Genomic DNA, 21145 nt, shown 5'->3' on the forward strand with positions numbered 1-21145 from the left:
CTCTTTTATCAGATGATGAGTTATTGAATTAAACCATTTAAAAGTATAGTCAATGCAAAGGGAGAAATAAAATGTAAACTATAATACTGTAGTTCCTTTATATCAAATAATTAAGATTTGGGGTTTAGTCTTAATTCAGTAAAGTACATAGTGCACAAATCAGAATATTCCCTCAAATTGTGTTTAAGGGTAGATATGCTGGCTCTTTTTTTTGTTTCTAACTCTGGAAAATTTCAAATACATAGGAGTGGAAAGAATAGTATATGAAGCCCATGCGCCCATCACCCAACCTCAACAACGATCAATTCATGGCCAGTCTTTGTTTCTTCTTTATAACAAGATTGTTTTATTGTTTTGACTCATGCTAGGTTTTTAAAATTGAAAGTTTAATTTTTACTTAGTCTAGGCACTTGGGAAGCTCTACAGCAACAGCGAAGAATTTGCTGCATAGAAAATCAAGAAGTAAGGACTATGATGTATATAGTGATAATGATATCTGCAGTCAGGAATCAGAAGATAATTTTGCTAAAGAGCTTCAACAGTATATACAAGCTAAAGAAATGGCAAATGCTGCTCGATCCTTACCATTTCCTGAAGAATCTGTGAAGAAAGAGGGAGTGAAGGATCCCCAGAAAGGTAAGGGTCAAACTATTTTATCTAGAGAAGCAATCACAGGTGCCCACATATGGACTGGGGGGGAGTTTTTTCCTGCATTGTGTCTCATGATAAGATCATAGTTTTCATGGATCTTTTCACCAGACTTGAGCTTGCATGGCCTGAGACCCCCCTCCCCCTTGCTGAGACCTGGGTACTCGATGTACAGATGCTCAGTTTGCAGGAGGAGCTGAGAGTGCAGGGGGCTTATCAAAGGCCATGACTACTTTGAAAGGGAGAATGCTAAATCCCTGGCCTCTGCCTGTATGAAGGGCCAGATATGCCTGTTTGTATTGTTATCTAAAGAGGAATTGACTTAATTAATATGAGGGTTGGTGATGTATCAGACTAAACTCAGAAATATATGCTTTTAGATTACTAAAATGAAATTTAGCCATAGAGATGAGGACAAATGACAATTGTAAATGAAATTCTTAATCCTCTCATTTTACTGCCTTTTTTTCCCTCTTTAAATGTTTTCCTGTTTAAAATGGGTCTATAGATAAATTTTATCTATATTAAATGTTTTCAGTGAAAAATCTGACAGTGAAAATATCAGATCATTTTGAACATTTGAAGCTTTTATTATTATAGTGCTATGGTCATTCCTATTTAGATCCATCATACTCTGAACACTTCCAAAGGATCTGGGTTGTGGCTAGCAAGATGGATTTCGTTAATTATCTGGCTTTTTTTCTGACAATACCTTATTATGTTTTCACAAAGAATGAATTTGGGATTAGGAAGATATTGATTCTCTTTTTGGTCTCTTAATCCCAGAGCTTCTAGAAAGACACGTCAGCATCATACCAGTTTTCACTCATTGAGCAGTGGAGAACTTTTCCTGGATTATTATAGAATATACTTCTTAAGAACTGCTATATTTTGTGTGTGTGTGTGTGTGTGAGGAAGATCAGCCCTGAGCTAACATCCGATGCCAGTCCTCTTTTTTTTTTTTTTTTTGCTGAGAAAGATTGGCCCTGGGCTAACATCCGTGCCCACCTTCCTCTCCTTTATACGGGATGCCCCTACACCATGGCCTGACAAGCGGTGCGCGTCTGAACCTGTGAACCCCGGGCTGCCGAAGTGGAGCGCACGCACTTAACCACTGCGCCACTGGGCTGGCCCCAAGAACTGCTATTGTATTTTTATGTCATCTTTAAAATTAACTTTTCTGTTTTTAGCTGTTAAACAAAAAAATAAAAACCTTAAAGCTGTTCGCAAAAATGGTAAGCAGAAGAAAATGAAGCGAAAATGGCCTGGCACTGGAGATAAAGGATCAAACGCCTCACTGAAGAACAGTGGCTCACAGGAACAGGTACCAGAAGATATGCTTGTGGGAGGACACCCACAGGCTGTTGGGATTTTGTCTTACACCTCAGTGACAAGCCACAAAATGAAGGTTATCCAATGGTGAAAATCTCTTACCGTCACTGGGCTCTCCATGTCCTTCCTTCTTACTCTTGCAGCTGCCTTCCCTCTCACTCTCTAGCTGCCAGCACCCATTTTAAGCCTTAGTGTTGTGCCTGTTGCCCCTGAATACATACACACAAGCCTCTTGATTTTTTAGTGTTACTGTCAATGACTATGGAAAAACAAATAGAGGAAGCAGGGAGGAGATAAAATAGCTGCGAGACATTTCAAAGGCCACAGAATCTTACAAAGTTTCTAGTGTTGCGGGTCCCTGGTCTGTTGATTCTTGACTCTGTCTGGAAATTAAAAATGAGTATTTCTGAACATTGGCCTTACCAAACACCACCTACCCCCCTGGTATTTTGATTTTGCTTCGTATAAGTTCCTCTTCCTTGGTCTGCAGATGTAATAAGGGTAGCACAAAAAGTGACTCCTCTGGACTTTGCTTTTCTGACGCTTCTAAACTGGATGGCACCTTTTTTGTTAGGTTTGGTCCAGGAGACGAGTTAAGGGTGGTAAAATACTGTAGTTTGAAACATATTTATATAAAATCTTGCCCTGCTTCCATATTTTACAAATGAGAAATCTGAATCCCCAGGGTTCAGGTAACTGCCGGTGGTCGCACAGGGCCAGGCCAGGGCTGGAACTTTGTTTCCTGATCCCCAGTCAGTATTCCCTTTCATTTGGTTTACGGTGGCTCAAATAATTATTCAGCCAAAGCTGGACAGCCCTTTTACACAAGGAACAAATTATAAACATATATGTTAGAATTTAATAATGTAATCAAATAAAACCAAAGATTTAAACTGACACATTTATAAGACACATAATTTTGATGGTACTAAGTGGAAATTTGACATTATTGCAAAGCAGATCACATAAATTTACAGTTAGCTTCTGTCTTTTTATATACTGAATTCCTAAAACTGTATTCAGCAATTTGGTATGCAGAGGTTGTAAGTTGTACCACAAGTTAACACACTAAAAGTGATTTATGTTTCTAAAGAGCTAAATGTATTATGAAATTCCCCTTTTGTTTTTATATAAAAGTCCCCTTTTATTTTTATACTTTATTGCCATCTTTGAGGGTATATTTCTAGTTTTGTTTGTTAGTTTGAGCTGGTCAGTATACTTAGCTGACACCAGTGAGCATCTTATTGAAATTAAAGATTACACTGCTTTGAGTTCACCTTATGATTTCCAGTTTTGTCTCCATTGTTCTAAAGAACCTTGTTCTTAGACTTCACTTTTTATTGCAAGTAGGAGCACTCTCATTTTTTAATTCATTTTTAAGTAAGGACAAAGTACAATAAAATATTCAGGTTGCACAAACACTGATGGTCGATGATGGAATGCTGTTGAAACTGACAAAACATTTATTTTTCAACTGATGTACAAAAGTCCACATCTTACACATTGAAGGCCAGTTTAGAAGAATCACTTTTCAATGTTTTAAAGGTGGTTTAAAATAATTTTGTGCAATGGAATAAAATATTTCGTTTTCTGTTTCTTCACGTTTAGTTTTTTGTTTTTGTTTTCAAAGGATGGTAAACCTAAAGAGAAGCAGCAGCGTGTGAGAATGAGTCAGGCATTCATCAACCAACATACAGTGGAACGCAAAGGAAAACAGATTTGTAAATATTTTCTTGAAAGGAAATGTATTAAGGTATAAAAAAAGTGTAAGGAACAACGTATTAAAATGTAAAGTATGGCAAAAATGTACTTAAATCAACTCGTGTTCCCATTAGACACTCTAAAAGCATACCTGTACGTTTTTAAAACTGTTTCCTTCTGGAAAAGGTTCAATTAGAAAATTTTACTAAAATATTCTTTTATGTTTAAGAAAGTGGATAATTTTTTTAAATGCTTTGTGTTAAAAATGTTTAGGACTTAACAAAATTGTAAGCAAGTATACGTGATGTGGTTATGAGATAGCTCATTAAGAATTAGATTGTACTGCTTCTAAGCCTTTGTTTTTTTCTGGAATCATTTGCTTATGGAAAGAGTAGTAGGAATTGTAATGATTTAACTATGAGACATAACGGCTTTTCCTTGTTCTTTCTTTTGGCCCAGGGAGACCAGTGTAAATTTGATCATGATGCAGAAATAGAGAAGAAAAAGGAAATGTGTAAGTTTTATGTACAAGGATATTGTACCAGAGGCGAAAACTGTCTGTATTTGCATAATATCCTTTATCACAAGATATAGTAACTTTACTTTTCATAAATATTTACATAAACATTTTAAATATGTAGAATTTTGAATGAAACCAGTGTTTTATCTATGGCAAAATTATATTATCCAAGTCCAACTCAGTATCAAAGTGATTAAATTGTACTCAGAATTTTTGCCCAAGAAAGAAAAGAGGAATTCTTTAGACATTCTCTCAAATGAAGATCCTTTCTGCCCAACCTGGGTGGTAGTATAGCAGGTTCATGAGACCTAGTCAAGTCTCAGAAAGACTGTGTCAGAATTTCTGCTATGGCATCCAGTAATTGAATCTATATTCATGAAAGCTACTTCATAAAAAGACGCAGAAATTGCATAATTTGGGAATACTTGTTTTGTGTATGTTCTGACTGTATAGAGGTTAATTGTCACTTAATTTGAAGAATAACCCTAACTCTTCAGTGCAAATGGTACAGACATGTTATAAAAACATGGAACATAAACATTTTAGGGTAGTAGCATCTTTGGTCATCACAAAAGTTATTTTCCTTCAGTCATTCAATACAAGAAATCTCAAATTCTAACTTGAGAATTTTTTTCTAGAAAACAATATTGAAGTTTTATAAATTGATTCTATTTTTTTTTAATGTTTTATTTATTTATTTTTTTCCCCCAAAGCCCCAGTAGATAGCTGTATGTCATAGATGGAAATCCTTCTAGTTGCTGTACGTGGGACGCGACCTCAGCATGGCCTGAGAAGCGGTGCGTGGGTGCGCACCTGGGATCGGAACCCGGCTGCCAGCAGCGGAGCGCGCGCACTTAACCGCTAAGCCACGGGGCCGGCCCTAAATTGATTCTATTTTAAACAAGCCTAAGATATGAAGGATCCAGATTTGTAAGACATATCATTGTCATTGACTTTAATTCTGCCACCCGAAAGAATGCTTTAAAAATAATCACATTTCAAAGTATTTAAAATACACATCCCTTTCTTATATCAGTGAAACATACGTGTAGTCTATTATAAGAATGTACATGAAGGAAAAAGTGTCTTGTGATAGCCAATAAACTTGATGTATATAATCATCCTAAAATTAGATTTTTCGTGTTACCCAATTAATAATTATCATATTTTAAGTAGAGAAATCAATGTTTCTACTGGTAGGAAAGGCCTTTGTATAGGAAAAAGGAAGTCATTAAATCAATAACAAATTAATTTAGTTGGATTAAAATTGTTTTCTTCCTTAACGTTCGGGTTACATGAATATCCCTGCAAGTTTTACCATACAGGAGCAAAATGTTATCAGGGAGAATACTGCAAGTTTTCACATGCTCCACTGACTGCTGAAACACAGGAACTGTTGGCTAAAGTAAGTACAATTTTAATTTTTGTTTTTCTTTTTTTAAAGAGCATGTGTGAACAAAGGGTGAGCATTTGAAAAGGTACTGTTCTTTAAGGAGAATGCCTTATAGGTTAGCATATAGGATATATTAGGACTGATAATCTAAGAATTTACTTCAGTTTAGAAAATTATTATTCATTTGTGTATTTTTCCTTGTAGCTTAAAGCAAAATTTATACTTATTGCTGGTATAAATTGGAATGTTCTTAAAACCTTCAATGTAGTTAGCAACCTTAGTAGCTAAGGTAACCACATGAAAACAAAGCAAATAGGGGAAGTAGTGCACCTGTTATACTCTTAGAGGGAAAGTTAAGGATTATTGGTTGATAGATATTTTGGAGTTACATCCAAGTATACTCAAGTAGTTATTTCAAAGTTTTCTTCAAATATTCTTTCAATCTGTGAGAAAAGATCATTGAAAAATAATAGTTGTTTATATTCTTTCATTTCTCATATGTTAGTTGAAGCTAGTCTCTTCAAAATTAAATTGAAATATAAGTGAAAATAAAAGATTCTTTTAAAACCAAACCATACCATCTTATGGCAGAGGGTTCCCTTGAGCATGTACAAGTATTAGAAAGTGAGAGCTCCTTATTTCTGGATATTTTTAGGTTGTAAAATATGAAGGGTTACCCTCGAATTAGAAGTCATACCAAATATTTGGTGGTTTATTAATATGAAATATATATGGAAAAAATGATATATGTAAAAGTGGTTTTTCACTTTCTCCTATAGTAAATATTGTTAGATGATTACTAGGATGAATATTACTGGAATCATTGGAAAATTACAAGAGTATGCTGATGTACCTGAATTAGATCTTAATGCATAAAAATGATTGTGATTTTTTTCATATTAGGTTTTAGATACTGAGAAGAAGTCGTCATGAAAATAAAATACATAAAAAAGGTAAAATTAGAATTTAGCACATTTTTTTTTTCTCTGAAACATCTCTAGAGGGTGGCATGGAAACATAGGGCTTTTTCCATTTTCTCCAACAGAAGTCTTTTTCTCTCTCCTCCCTCACTGAAAAAATTATAAAATATTTGATACATATACATAGATGTGTATGTCCATCTCCATGCACCTACTTCCGTCTCTGGGTTTGTCACTATCTTTTGTATTTTTATTCTCCTCTTTTGTTTCTTTGTAGATTTACCATGTGTGTATGATTCACTAAATAGTATATTTAGTTTTGCTTGTGTTTGGATTTTATTTAAAATGTCATACTCTGCGTATTTGTTGGTGATTTGCTATTTTCACTCAACATTATGCTTCTGAAATTGATTCATGTAGATGCATGCAGTTGTCATTCATTCATTTTTACTCTTACATAGTATTTCATTCTGTGACTATGTTACAGTTTATTTATTGATTCTACTATTGATGGACATTTAGGTTATTTTCAATTTTTTAAATACCAACTGTTATCATAAATAATCATATACGTATCTGCTGATGTAAATGTGTGTGAATTATCCTGGGTATATACCAAGGAGTAGAATTTTTGTATCATCTTAAAATTTAAGATAATACCAATCTTTTCTAAAGAAGTTGTAACAGTTTATACTCCCAACAACTCTATTAAAGAACTCCTGTTGCTCCCCACTTGCCGGTCCTTTGTATTTTCAAGACTTTAAATTTTTTTTACCAATTCAGTGGGTGTAAAAATGGTGTCACAGCTTTATTTTCATGAAGTTCAGTGTCTTAACGCTTACTGGCTTTTGAGTTTCATCTTTGGTGAAATGCCTATTAATGTCTTTTGCCTATGTTTCTATCAGGTTGGTTGTCCTTTATAAATTGATTTTATGTATTCCTGATGTAATCCTTGATGAGGTATGTCCCATTTTGTAGGCTGTCTTTTCACATTTTTTGAGGTGTCTCAATGAGCAGAGTTACTTATTTTGGCATTCTTTTTCTTTATGGTAGGTTTTGTGTTTGTGTCTTATTTAAGCAATCCTTCCCTATCTGGAGGCTTTAAAGTACTTTAATATTCTTCTAAGTTTTGGAGTTTTGCTTTTTACATTTGTATTTTAATCCTTTGGAAATTGTGTCAGTTAACAGGTGCCACAATAATGGTGTTTAAGAATCAACCACAAGGTTCTAGGAAGCATAGAAAAATAAACATTTCTCCTTCCATGCATCTGCAGATTGGCTGGGAGTAGGCTGATTTAGGCTGGCCTTAGCTGGGTTGGCTCTGCTTCATAAAGCAGGTCGACTAGGTAGTTCTGCCCCACATTTGTCTCACTCTTCTGGGACCAGTGGGCTAGCTGGAACATGTTCTTCTCATGGCATTGGCAGAAGCTTGAGGGCAAGGCCCTGTTTGCATCATGTTTACTCACCACCCGTAGGCCAAAGTAAATCATCGTGAAACCCAAGGAAGTACACCCTACTTTTTGTACTTTCCATGTGGGAGGAACTGCTAAATTACATGAAAAAGAAGGTGGCTGTGGCTATAGGGAGAAAGGAAGAATTAAGACTAATTGATTTTTTTTATAACATTGTATGGTAGGGACGTAATTTTCTTTTTTTCCCCCATATAGATAACCAGTCTCCCAGCACCATTCAATTGAAAAGACTGCCCTTTCCCCACTGACCAGTAACGCCCCCTCTGGGATATATCCAGTTTCCTTCAGATGAAGGTCTGTGGCTGGTCCATTTGTCCTTTTCTCTGATACTCTGCTGCCTTAATTACTGTAGCTTTACTGGATTTTGATGTAGTTTGATAGTTTCTCTAATGTTGTTCTTCAGAAGCTCCTTGGGTATTTTGGGCCCTTTTATTTGTTACAGTTTTTTTTAAACAGCTTTATTGAGGTATGGTTTATATACTACTTGTTTTAAATATATAATTCAGTACTTTTTGGCATATTTACAAAGTTGCATAACATCAGCAAATCCAATTTTAGAATGTTTTTGACATCCCCAAAAGGATCCCTTGTACCCATTTGCAGTCACTCCCCAATCCCACCTTTATTCATAGGCAACCACTAATCTACTTTCTATCTCTCGATTTGCCTTTTCCTGGCATTTTATATAAATTTCAATATGTGGTCTTTTGCTTCTGGCTCTTTTCAGATAGTATAATGTTTTTGAGATTCATCCATGCTTTAACATACATCAGTCATTCTTTATTTTTTTTTAATTGTACAATTATTCCATTGTATGGATATACCACTTTTTTCCCTTAATTGATGGATATTTGTGTTATTTCTAATTTTGGGTTATTATGAATAATTCGGCTGTGAGCATTTGTGTGTGAGTCTTTGTGTTGTGGACATATGTTTTTATTTCTCTTGAGTAGGTTACAAGGAGTGGAATTTCTAGGTCCTATGGTAAATATATGTTTATCTTTCTAAGAACTGCCACATTGTATTCCAAAGTGGCTGCATCATTTTACATTCAAGGCAGCAATGTAGAAGGATTTTAGTTTCTCCACATCTTCACCAACACTTGTTCTTGTCAGTCATTTTGATTATAGCTTTTCTAGTAGTAGTGAAGTGGTATCTCATTGTAGTTGTAATTTGTATTTTTCTAAGGATTAATGGTGTTGAACATCTTTTAATGTGCCATTGGTCAATTAGATCTTTGTCCATTTTTTAATTGGATTGTCTTCTTACTATTGAGTTGTAAGAGTTCTTTATATGTGTAGCTGTAAGTCTTTTATTAGATATATTATTTGCAAATATTTTGTCTCAATTGTGATTTTTTCTTTTTGTCCCAGTCTGTGCTTGGCTTTTTTAAGTAGTGTCTATTGAAGCATGAATGTTTTCATTTTAATGGAGTATAGTTTATCAGTTTTTTCTTTTATGGATCATGCTTTTGGTGTTGTATCTAAAAATCCTTTAACCCAAGGTCACAAGATTTGCTCTTATGTTTTTTTCTAAAAATTTTTTATAGTTTTAACTCTTACATTTATGTCTGTGATTCATTTTGAGTTAGTTTTTTGGGAATTGTGTGAGTTAAGGATCTAAATTTTCTTTTTGCATGTAGATATCCATTTGTCCCAATACCATTTTAAAAAAAGACTACCCTTTTCCCACTCCCCAGTTGTTGCCTTGGCACCTTTGTCAAAAATCAATTGACTATAAATGTAAGAATTTATTTCTGGACTCTCAGCTGTGTTCTGTTGATCTGTATGTCTGCCTTTTATACTATCGCATTGTCTTGATTACTATAACTTTATACTAAGTTTTGAAATAAGGAGGTATAAGCTATCCGGTTTTGTTCTTCTTTTCAAAGATTGTTTTGGCTATTCTGTGTCTTTTGCTTGTCCATATAAATTTTAGGATCAGCTTGTAAATTTCTGTAAAAAACCTATGCTGGGATTTTGACAGAGATTGCACTGAATCTATGGAGAATTTCCATGTTAATATGGAGTCTTCTGATGTATGCACATGAAATGTATCTCCATTTATTTAGATCTATAATTTCTCTCAGAACTTGTAGTTTTCAGTGTACAAGTGTACTGTTTACACTTCTTTTGTTAAATTTATTCCTACATATTTTATTGTTTGATGCTGTTGTTGAATGGAGTTGTTTTTTAAACTTCATTTTTGGATCATAGTATATAGAAATAGAATTAATTTTGTATATTAATCTTGTTTCCTAAGATGTTGCTGAAGTCATTTATTAGCTCTAGTAGGTTTGGTTGGTTGTATGTGTGTGTATGTGTGTGTTCCTTAGGAATTTCTACATACAGGATCATGTTATCTGAGAATAAAGACAGTTTCACTTCTTCCTTTCTAATCTGAATGCCTTTTATTTCTTTTTCTTGCCTGATTTCACTGGCTGGAACCTCCTGTACAGTGTGGAATGAAGTGAGAACAGACATCATTGCCTTTTTCCTGAAATTAGGCAAAAGCATTCAGTTCTTCACCATTGTGTATGATTTTAGCTGTAGATTTTTCAAAGATACTCTATTAGTTTGAGGCAGTTCCTTTCTGTTCCTAGTTTATTGAGAGCTTTTATCATGGATTGGTGTTGGATTTTGTCAAATGCTTTTCTGCATCTATTGAGATGCTCATATCATTTTTCCCCTTTATCCTATTAATATGACATACTACATCAATATGACGTATTCAGATGTTAAACCAGTCTTGATTCTTGAGATAAATCCTACTTAGTCATGGTATATAATCTGTTTTGTTTTTTTTTTTTTTTTAATTTTATTTATTTATTTATTTTCCCCCAAAGCCCCAGTAGATAGTTGTGTGTCATAGCTGCACATCCTTCTAGTTGCTGTACATGGGACGTGGCCTCAGCACGGCCAGAGAAGCGGTGCGTCGGTGCACGCCTGGGATCCGAACCCAGGCCGCCAGCAGTGGAGCGCGCGCACTTAAGCGCTAAGCCACGGGGCCGGCCCTATAATCTGTTTTATACATAATTTTTGGATTTGGTTTGCTAAGATTTCATTTTAAGGATTTTTATCTCTATTCATAAGGTATCGTCATATGTAGGTTTCTTTTCTCATGATGTCTTTTTCTAGCTTTTGGTATCCACTGGCCTCCTGGAGTCAATTGAGAGGTGTTCCTTCTTCCTCTCTTTTCTGGAAGGGTTTTTGAAGGACTGGCATTATTTCTTCTTTAACTGTTTGGTAGAATTCACCAGTGAAGACAGCTGAGCCTGAGCTTTTCCTTAACAGAGGATTTTACATACTGATTCAGTTTCTTTCCTCTTTATAAGTTTATTCAGATTTTCTTTTTTCTTGAATCAGTTTTGGTAATTTATACCTTTCTGTTAAGTTTGCTATTTCATCTAAGTTGTCTACTTTGTTGGCATAAATTTGTTCAGAGTATTGTTTTATAGTCCTTTTGATTCCTGTATCAAAAGATTTTTATATCAAAAAAAGATTTCTGTGTCAAAATTTTGATTCCTGTATCATAGAGATGTCCCCTCTTTTGTTCCTAATTTTGGTAATTTTGAGTCTTCTTTCTTTTTTTCTGGGTCATTGTAACTAAATGTTTGTCAATTTTGTTGATCTTTCAAAGAACCAACTTGGTTTTGTTGATTATTCTCTATTTTTGTTTGTTTTTATTTTACTGATTTCTGCTTAATTTTTATTTCCTTCCTTCTACTTGCTTTGTGTTTAGTTTGCTCCTATGTAGGTGTTAGAATCAGTTTGCCAAATCCCTCTTCCCCCAACAAAGCAAAACAAAAACAAATGCTTTGGGGAGTTTTATTGGAATTTCTTTGGCTGAATGCATCAGTTTGGAAAAAATTGACAGCTTTGTGATAGTGAGTTTTTCAATCCATATGTTGTCTGTAATCTTTTTAAATGTCTTTTGATAAAGTTATCATTTTCCCCAGTGGGCCTGCACATTTTTGTTAGATTTTTTTTTCTTAGATACTTTATAATTTTGGATGTTACACTAACTCATGTTTTTAAGTTGATTTTTCTGAATTTAATTAGTAACTTTGCTAATCTTTCTATTAATTTAATAATTTTAAATTTATTAATTTTTTCTATAGATGGTTATATCATCTGCAAATAATGATTTTTATTCCTTTTACAATTCTTATTTCTTTTTGTCTTTCTTATCTTGCACTGCTGACTAGAACTTGTAGTACAATTTTTTAAGAATCATCTATATTGAATTATACTTTACATTCAATAAATGGCATCTATTGTAAGTGTACAGTGAGTTTTGACACATATATACACCCGTGTAATCACCACCACAGTCAGCATATGCATCACCCCAGTGTCCCCTCGTGACACTTTACAATCCATTCTTCCCCTCCTTTAAGTCCCAGGCAACCACTGGTATTCTTTCAGTAAGGATAGATTCATTTTGCCAGTTCAAGAATTTCATATAAGTAGAATCCTTTAACATGTATTATTCTGTGTTTTCTGTCTTTTGCACAGCGTAGTCTTTTCTTTTGAGTTTCAGATTTTTGCATCTATCAGTAGTGCATTTCTTTTTATTGCTGGATTGTATTCCTTTGTATGGATATACTTCAGTTTGTTTATCTACTCATCTGTTGATGGACATTTGACTATTACAAATAGTGCGCGGTTATGCTCAAGTGGCAGTGCAGTTTTAAATAAAAGTAGTAATAGTGCACTTTATCCTAGATTTTAAAGGGACTGCTATTAATTTCCCCACTGACTACAACGTGTGCTGTAATTTCTGGTAGATACTCTTTATCAGGTTAAGGAAATTCTCTTCGAATTGTAGTTTGATAAAAGGTATTGGGCTATTTGTTTTATAATTGTGAATAGAGGTAGATGCTGGACTTTTTGGAATTCTTTGTAGATAATCATCGAGTTTTTCTGACTATTCTGCTAATGTGACAAGTTATATCTATGGACTTAAAAATGTTAAGCCACCTTTGCATTCCTGAGATTACTAAATTTTATAATTTAAATTAAAAATTTCAAATGTTTGGGCATAATGTTCACGATATTCTCTTCTCTTCTTCACGTCTGTAGCATCTGAAGTTACATCTGCCTTTTCATTCCTCGTGTTGATTATTCGTGCCTTCTCTTCTTCTTGGTCAGTTTGTCTGGAGGTCTGACCATTCTCTGATACTTTATAAAGAATGAACTTTGCTTTTGTTAGTTCTGTTTTATGTTAATTTTCCACTTCATTAATTTGTGTTCTTTATTATATCATTCCTTTTGTATTCTTTGGGCTTATTGTGCCCAAAGATTGATTGTTAGCTTTTTTCTTTTCTAATACATAAATCTAAACCTATAAATTTCTCTCAGTGTACCATTTTAGTTATATCCAGAAGTTTATTTCTTTCATTAAATATTTTTTATGAAGGTAGTATATGCAGATAGTTTTAAAGGTCATGTGGTTTTACAAGGATTATCATGGAAAAACAGCAAAACAGTAGTCCTTCATTTCATGGTTATTTCTGTAGATGCTGAAGAGGCTTCCTACAAAATTCAATACTATTCCTTATTTAAAAATAAACACTGGGGGCTGGCCCGGTGGCACAAGAGGTTAAGTGCATGCGCTCCACTGCGGCGGCCTGGGGTTCGCCAGTTTGGATCCCAGGCGTGCACCGACGCACTGCTTGTCAAGCCATGCTGTGGCGGCGTCCCATATAAAGTAGAGGAAGATGGGCATGGATGTTAGCCCAGGGCAAATCTTCCTCAGCAAAAAAAGAGGAGGATTGGCAGATGTTAGCTCAGGGGCGATCTTCCTCACAAATAAAATAAATACATAAAAAAATAAACACTAAAGAAACTAGGAATGGATGGATACTTTTTTTCATTTTTTTTTCTTACTGTGGTAAAATACAGATAATATTTACCATCTTAGCCATTTTTAAGTACGATTCAGTGGTATTAAGTACATTCATATTGTGCACCCATTACCACTATCCATCTACAGAACTCTTCATCTTCAAAACTGAAACTCTATACCCATTAAACAATACCCATTCCGCCCCACGCCCAAGCTCTTGGCAATTACCATTCTACATTCTGTCTCTAAGATTTTGACGACTCTAGGTACCTCATGTAAGTGGAATCATACAGTATTTTTCATTTTGTGACTGGTGTATTTCACTTAACATAATGTTCTCAAGGTTCATCCATGTTGTAGCATATGTCGGAATTTCCACCCTTTTTAAGGCTGAATAATAGTCCATTGTATTTCTCTACCACATTTTGCTTCTCCGTTCATCTGTCATTGGTTACTTGGGTTGCTTTCATGTTTTAACTGTTGTGAACAATGCTGCTATGAACATGGATGTACAAATATCTTTTCGAAACCCTGCTTTCTTTTTTTTTTTTTAAGATTTTATTTATTTAATTTTTTCCCCCCAAAGCCCCAGTAGATAGTTGTATGTCATAGCTGCACATCCTTCTAGTTGCTGTATGTGGGACTCGGCCTCAGGATGGACGGAGAAGTGGTGCCTCGATGTGCACCCGGGATCCGAACCCGGGCCACCAGCATTGCAGCGCGCGCACTTAACCACCAAGCCACAGGGCCGGCCCGAAACCCTGCTTTCAATTCTGAGTATATTCCCAGAAGTGGATTGCTGGATCATATGGTAATTCTATTTTTAATTTTTTTGAGGAACCACCATATGGTTTTCTACAGCAGCTGTACTATTATACATTCCCATCAGTAGTGCACAGGGTTTCCAGTTTCTCCACATTCTCACCAACACTTGTTATTTTTTGGTTTTTTGATAGTAGCCATCCTAATGGGTGTGAGGTGGTATCTCATTGAGTTTTGACTTGCATTTCCCTCATGGTTAGTGATGTTGACATCTTTTCATGTGCTTATTGGCCATTGTACATCTTCTTTGGAGAAATACAAAGTACTATTCAAGCCCTTTGCCCGTTTTTGAATTAGGTTATTTGGTTTTTTTTTATTGTTGAGTTTTAGGAGTTCTCTCTATATTCTGGATATTAATCACTTATGATATATATGATTTGCAAATACTCTCTCTCATTCTGTAGGTTGCCTTTTCACTCTGTTGATAGTGTCTTGATGCACAAGATTTTTAAATTTTCATCAAGTCCAATTTGTCTATTTTTTCTTTTACTGCCTGTGCCTTTGCTGTCATAGTCAAGAAATCATTGCCAAATCCAATGTTGTGAAGCTTTTATCCTATGTTTTCTTCTAAGAATTTTATAGTTTTAGCTCTTACGTTTGGGTCTTTTATTCATTTTAAGTTAATTTTGATATGTGATGTTAGGTAAGGGTGCAACTTCATTCTTTTGCATGTGGACATCCGGTTTTCCCAGCACCATTTGTTAAAAAGATGTAGTTTACCCATTGAATGATTTTGGCACCCTTTTCAAAAATTATTTGACCATATATCTGAGGGTTTATTTCTGGGCTCTGTTTTCTGTTCCGTTGGTCTATATGGCTGTCTTTGTGCCAGTACCACACTGTTTTGATTACTTTAGCTTTGTATAGTAAGTTTTGAAATCAAGAAGCATGAGCCCCAGCTTTGTTCTTTTTCAAGGTTATTTTGGCTATTTGGGGTCCCTTGAGATTCCATATGAATTTTAGGATGGATTTTTCTATTTATGCAAAAATGTCATTGTGATTTTGATAGGAATTGCAAAGCAGCTGTAGATGGCTTTGGGTGGTACTGACAGCTTAATTAAGTCTTCCAATTCATGAACACAGGGCGTCTTTCCATTTATTTATGTTGTCTTTAATTTCTTGTAGCAGTGTTTTGTAGTTTTCATTGTACAAGTCTTTCACCTTATTGGTTAAGTTAATTCTTAAGAATTTTATTCTTTTTGAGGTATAGTAAGTGGAATTGTTTTCTTAATATCATTTTCAGATAATTATTAGTATATAGAAATGCAGCTGATTTTTGTGTTTTGACTTTGTACCCTACTACTTTGCTGAATTCGTTTATTAGTTCTAATAGTTTTTTGGTGGGGGGGCTGGGAATCTTTAAGGCTTTCTACATATAAGATCGTTGGATGAATGTTTTCTTAAAATGATAAAATATGTTATACCTTAGTAAGAAAGTCAGCATCATACTTAATGGGGAAACAGTAGAGGCATTTCCTCTAGAAGAGTTTATATTCCAATGGGATTGTCTGGTTTCTAAAAATTGAATAGAATTTCCCTCTGAAAACATTTGCATCTGGTGCCAGTTTCATTTAAGAATGTCATTAATGAAGCAGTAAAAATTATTAATGTTGTTAAACCTCAATTCTTGAGTAGATGTCTTTTCAATATTATGGATAGCAAAATGAGAAGATGTAGAAAGTATTTCTACATACTGAAGTGGTATTCTCTAGGAAAAGCCCTTGTGCTATTATCTCAGTTGCAAGCTGAATTAACTGCGTTTTTTTATGAATACTCTTTTACTTCAACAACTGAGGGGTAAACTGGTTTTTTCAGATGTGGATGTTTGGCAGGCACTTTCTCGTAAATGAATGGAGTGACCCTATCACTTCAAGGAAAACAACTGAAAATATTTTTTATCAATGATAAAATTCTGGCTTTTGAGCAAAAATTAGTATTTTGGAACATTTGATCTGCCTCTTTGAGCTTGAAAGCTTTCCTATACTTAAAGACTTTTTGGTGAGATGGGATGGTGATACTAAAGAATGTGATTTTTTAAATACTGTGTAATGAAACATGTGAAAGATGTACATAAATTAGTAAGCTGATATTTTCCAAATAAACAATGCATGATGTTACAAAATTATGCATGGATAAAACATCCATCCAACCTATAACATAGACGAAGGATTTTAATGTAACAGTACGAAAAGATCCTTGATGTGCTTTCAGATTCTACATTGCACCTGGAAATTTGCTTGCATTTGCTTTTAATATTCATTTGCCCGTCATTTTATTTTTGGCTTTTCTGAGGAAGTTTTAGGTTTGTTTCTTGTGTGAAGCATACAGTTGGGTTTTGCTCTGTGAGCCAAACCAAAAATCCTTTTCTTCTTTTGATAAGTGAATTAAGCCCATTCACATTTATTGAAATGACTGAACATGTGGTTTAGTTTCTGTCATTTTATATTATCGTTTGTATATTATGTTACATTTGTGTGTTTTCCCTCTATGATGCATTTTCTTTTTTGCTCTTTAATAAATTTAACTTTCTTCATCTCATTTTTATTCCTTTTGTTCTTTTTCCACTTTTGTCCAATATACCTTTATTAAGTTTCCATTCAAATCTGTTCTGTCTTGTAATATATTCTTCATTTTGATATAGTTTTTTTTTCTTGTATCGTTTCTATGGTCAGTCGACTCTTGTTTCATAACTTCCATTTCTTTGTTCAGTTTTGGTCTTAGTTTTTGGATTTCAATTCAGGTTGTTTTTTCATGTTCCTAAACAGGGATATTTAATTCAGTTTGGGTTTTTTGTGTTACAGTTTTCTTCTGCTGCATGTTTTTTGGGGGAGAGGAAGTGGGGGGGGGGCAAAGTTGGTCATTTTCACCAGCTGATGTGTTTTGCTCTCTGTTTTCTTCTATAGCTTTGCATGGAGGAAGAGTGCTTATGTCTGTGCCTGTTCAAGACTGTTCAAGACTGTGGATTTGGAGTGGTTTATAAGAGTTCTCATTTAAAGTGCCCACCTGTGTCATTGTGATGATGTGCAACTGCTTTAATGAGTGTGCGCAGGGACAGAATCTGGTATATAAGTGAAGGGGTTGGTCTTCACCGAGATATGCCAGCCGGTGGAACCAGGAGAGGAGCATATATGGCAGAGATGCTGGCTGGTGGGTAAATGTTTTGGTAGTAAATTGCAGAAGTCACTTCTGATTGAGTGAGTTTCTCAGTAAAATAGGAAGCAAGATTAGGCTGAGTGAGGATGGATGCAGAAGTGTAGGGGATTTGAAGAGAGAAAACTGTTAGGTTTCTCTAGGAATGTTGGAATAATAGATAGACGATGAATATACAGTTAGATCTTTTCATGTCATTAAATACATTCACAACATATTTTTAATAGTTGCTCACAATTCTGTTTTATGGCTTAAATTATCGTTCAGTGATTTTTTTTAACCAATTTCCTGTCATCGGACATTTACCGTTATAAATAAAGTGGAACAATGTCTCTTACTATACCATTCCTAAACTTGAGGTTCTTAACTTTTTTGTTGTTAAGATATAAGAATGGTTATCTTTCTCATTGATTTATAAACTGTAGACAGATTATACACTTGTGTAAAATGTAAATTTTAGGAGTATGATTATGTCTTTAACATAATATTCAAATACAAAATTTTCCAAGTACAAATAATAAGATTCTAAATATGCACTTTTATATAGTGATACTGATTATTACTAGAAAAATACTGTGAAACTGAAACTATCATCATTATTGTTTTATTGCTGGGAAAAGTAATAGCATCACTAACTTGCTATATACACAGAGTACACTAAAGTTAGTGATCCTTCTTTGCAAAGTGCTATTTGAAAATATGAGTCAAAGTTATTTTGGTGGTAACCTAATCCCCCTAAAGCGAGAGAGGGAATTGTGTGTACTCCAAGCAGAGGTTTATCAGACAAGACCTAGGAAAGGATGAAACCAGGCTAGGTGCTGGGCCCTTAGCGTCAGGAGTCTGTGAGCTGAGAGTGAGTCATCTCTTAGTGCCCCATTGCTGTCTGCCAGCTTGATTGGTTCACTCCCTGGCTGTGGCTGGGGAGGGAGGGCAAGACAAGGCGCTAGAAGCTACCAGAGGAAGTTACAGAGGAGAGAGGCTGAATTGATACGTTAAAAGGGTCCGTTACAAAAACCTTCAATAATTTAATGAAATTGTGCAAGGGAGTGGATATATTACCTGTAGAATCAATACTTTTAATCACATACAATTTAAAGGAATTCGAGATACTGTCATAGCTGACAGTTGTAGAAGGTAAATTTTATGGCAGACCTGTATGTAGCGTCACATTGGCCACCGTGTACAGTAAGCTAACATGAATGCACACTTACCATGTGCAGGTACTGTACTGTTTTATTTAATACTGTTTAACTTTCTTATTTAAGCCTCATAACTTTATGAGGTGGATTATGGGATCCATTGCATAGAAAAGAATAAATAGGAGCATTTACCTTATATTTTTTCTATTTTCATGAGCCTTGAAAATAATTTATTTCTTTATGATATTACCTCATGTACAGTTTAGTACTTATGAGGTATAAACGTTTATATATAAAGTTTATGTGTAAGAAGAAAATAATTCTTATGTTCCAAGAGGCAGTACTCATCTCACCTATAAACTTAACAGACCACAGAGGTTTGCGGGACTGAGAAGTCAGAGAAGTTAAAAAAGCTCTTATTTTACAGTGGTGGACATATCTGTGTCATGAAATCTCTTAACTTGTGTTAAATCAGCTGCAGGGAGAGACATTCTCTCGGCTGTGCCCTGTGCACCTAAAGCAGCCGTTAGGCTGTGGGTCTCTTATATCTGGGTTATTACAGCACCTTCCAACTGGTCCTGCCTCCATTTTCTTCTTTCTTCTCTACAGTTCACTCTTTTCCTAGTTAGAGCGGATTTCCCCGTGTGCTGCTTCAGCCATGCCTCCGCTGTGTAGTGCCCTGAATCAAGATCCACTTGTCCGCCTGGCTTTAAGCGCTCTGTAGTCTGGCCGTCTCAGTCACATCAAGCTTTAGTTCCACCACTGCCCTCTGCTCCTCTCTGCTCCCTTTGGTTTCCTCCTGTGAAGTAAATCCCACTGATCCTTGCTGCAGCTCCAAGAAAGTACACGTATAATAAAACCATAGTCAGTCAGAGAAATCTGGACCAGAGGAAATATAAATAAGAAAGTTGTAATGGGAAGAGCTGTACATGGATTTACACATCATTTGCCCAGCGTGGTTATCATGGCTATATTAAATTTATCTTTGATCTTTTTTGGAGCCAAATCAAAAGGGATGAAGTGGTTGTCTACTTACCTCTCATTATCAGAAAGAAGATAGGATACAAAAACCTAACCTATGCTAATAATAGTTTCATAAAAACAATTCTTATGTAGGTCTTCATTATGGAAATCACTGAGGAGAATGGACAGAATTCTCATTTCTAAGATTCTGTGTGACAGATTTCATATAACTTTTTTTGGTCAGTTACTAAAAGCCACGTGACAGTAAAACTCAATTTTTGTCAGTTGGTAAGATAATGTAAGTCAAGTATGCAGTCTTTTGGTGTTTTGACTTGATCCGATTGTAGAACTTAAGGAATTCAGATGTACAGATGTTAAATGACTTGTCCCCTGTCTTAATAGGTTTCCTGACTTCCAGCACAAGCATCTCAGTTCACCGACTAGTTTTGATAAGCATAATCGTTCTGGGGTTACATTCAAGGATTTCTTCTGAGCTGTTGTTTGTTGAGATTGAAATACTGTGTGGTTTAGTGATCTGGCCTAAAAAATATGGGGCTTATACTGCCAGTTAGAAGGGAAATTTGGAGTTTAGTGAGATCAGAATGTCTCAGGTTCAGGTTAAGCACCTGCTGAATGCTAGGATCATATATATGAAACCTTTTTTATTACCTATTACAATCCTATAATGGGGATTATTATAGTAAGAGTAGTTGTTATTACTGTTTACAGATGAGTAAACCATGTCTGTAAGAAGGCATTACCTTCCCTGAGTCTCCATAGTTTATATTCTTAGTTGTACACCATCACATATGGTTGCTCCTCTTCCTAACAAAATTTCAGTTTTGCTTAGGTGTCCCTCCATCCTCCATGACATCATCTGTGCTTTGTGGATAATGGGCCCTGCCCCCAACCCTTAGGGTTGTATCAACAAGGGTCTGAAGTTCTGGTTCTCAACTTTGGCTTTACATTGGAATCACTTGGGAAACTTAAAAAAAAAATACTCATGCCTGGGGCTGACTCCCAGAAATTCTGATTTTTGTCTGGGGTGGGGTGGGAAGCCTGGGGTGTGGACATGAGATTTTCAGTAGCTCCCAGGTGATTCTAAAGCAAAGCCAAGGTTGAAAAAACATTAATCTCAACAACTATTGGAAGTGCCATTCTTCTTGCCAGTAGTTGCTTTAGGCTTAAAATATGAATATATGTCCTGTGGTGTAGTGGAAGAGTTAACATGTCTT

General features: G+C 35.2%; 1 protein-coding gene across 3 annotated transcripts in view; it reads left to right on the forward strand.

Moving 5' to 3' along the window:
* The window catches only part of ZC3H8 (zinc finger CCCH-type containing 8), a 30825-nt gene extending 12677 nt beyond the window's left edge, over positions 1 to 18148 (forward strand). The window contains exons 3-10 of one of the 3 annotated variants that reach the window (XR_015550310.1): positions 402 to 636; positions 1839 to 1972; positions 3611 to 3733; positions 4141 to 4252; positions 5497 to 5606; positions 6498 to 6547; positions 8182 to 8280; positions 17562 to 18148. Coding sequence is in view for 2 of the 3 variants with exons in the window: in XM_004435785.3 (XP_004435842.1) it covers positions 402 to 636; positions 1839 to 1972; positions 3611 to 3733; positions 4141 to 4252; positions 5497 to 5606; positions 6498 to 6527 (744 nt within the window). In the remaining variant the exon portion in view is untranslated. The remainder of the gene's footprint in view (positions 1 to 401; positions 637 to 1838; positions 1973 to 3610; positions 3734 to 4140; positions 4253 to 5496; positions 5607 to 6497; positions 6548 to 8181; positions 8281 to 17561) is intronic. The other 2 variants (XM_004435785.3, XM_014791609.2) reach the window with 2 other exon arrangements.
* Positions 18149 to 21145: the final 2997 nt, after the last annotated feature.

The sequence above is a fragment of the Ceratotherium simum genome, chromosome 40 (assembly GCF_057802395.1).
Source record: "Ceratotherium simum simum isolate JZ-2026a chromosome 40, ASM5780239v1, whole genome shotgun sequence".
Lineage (NCBI taxonomy): Eukaryota > Metazoa > Chordata > Mammalia > Perissodactyla > Rhinocerotidae > Ceratotherium > Ceratotherium simum.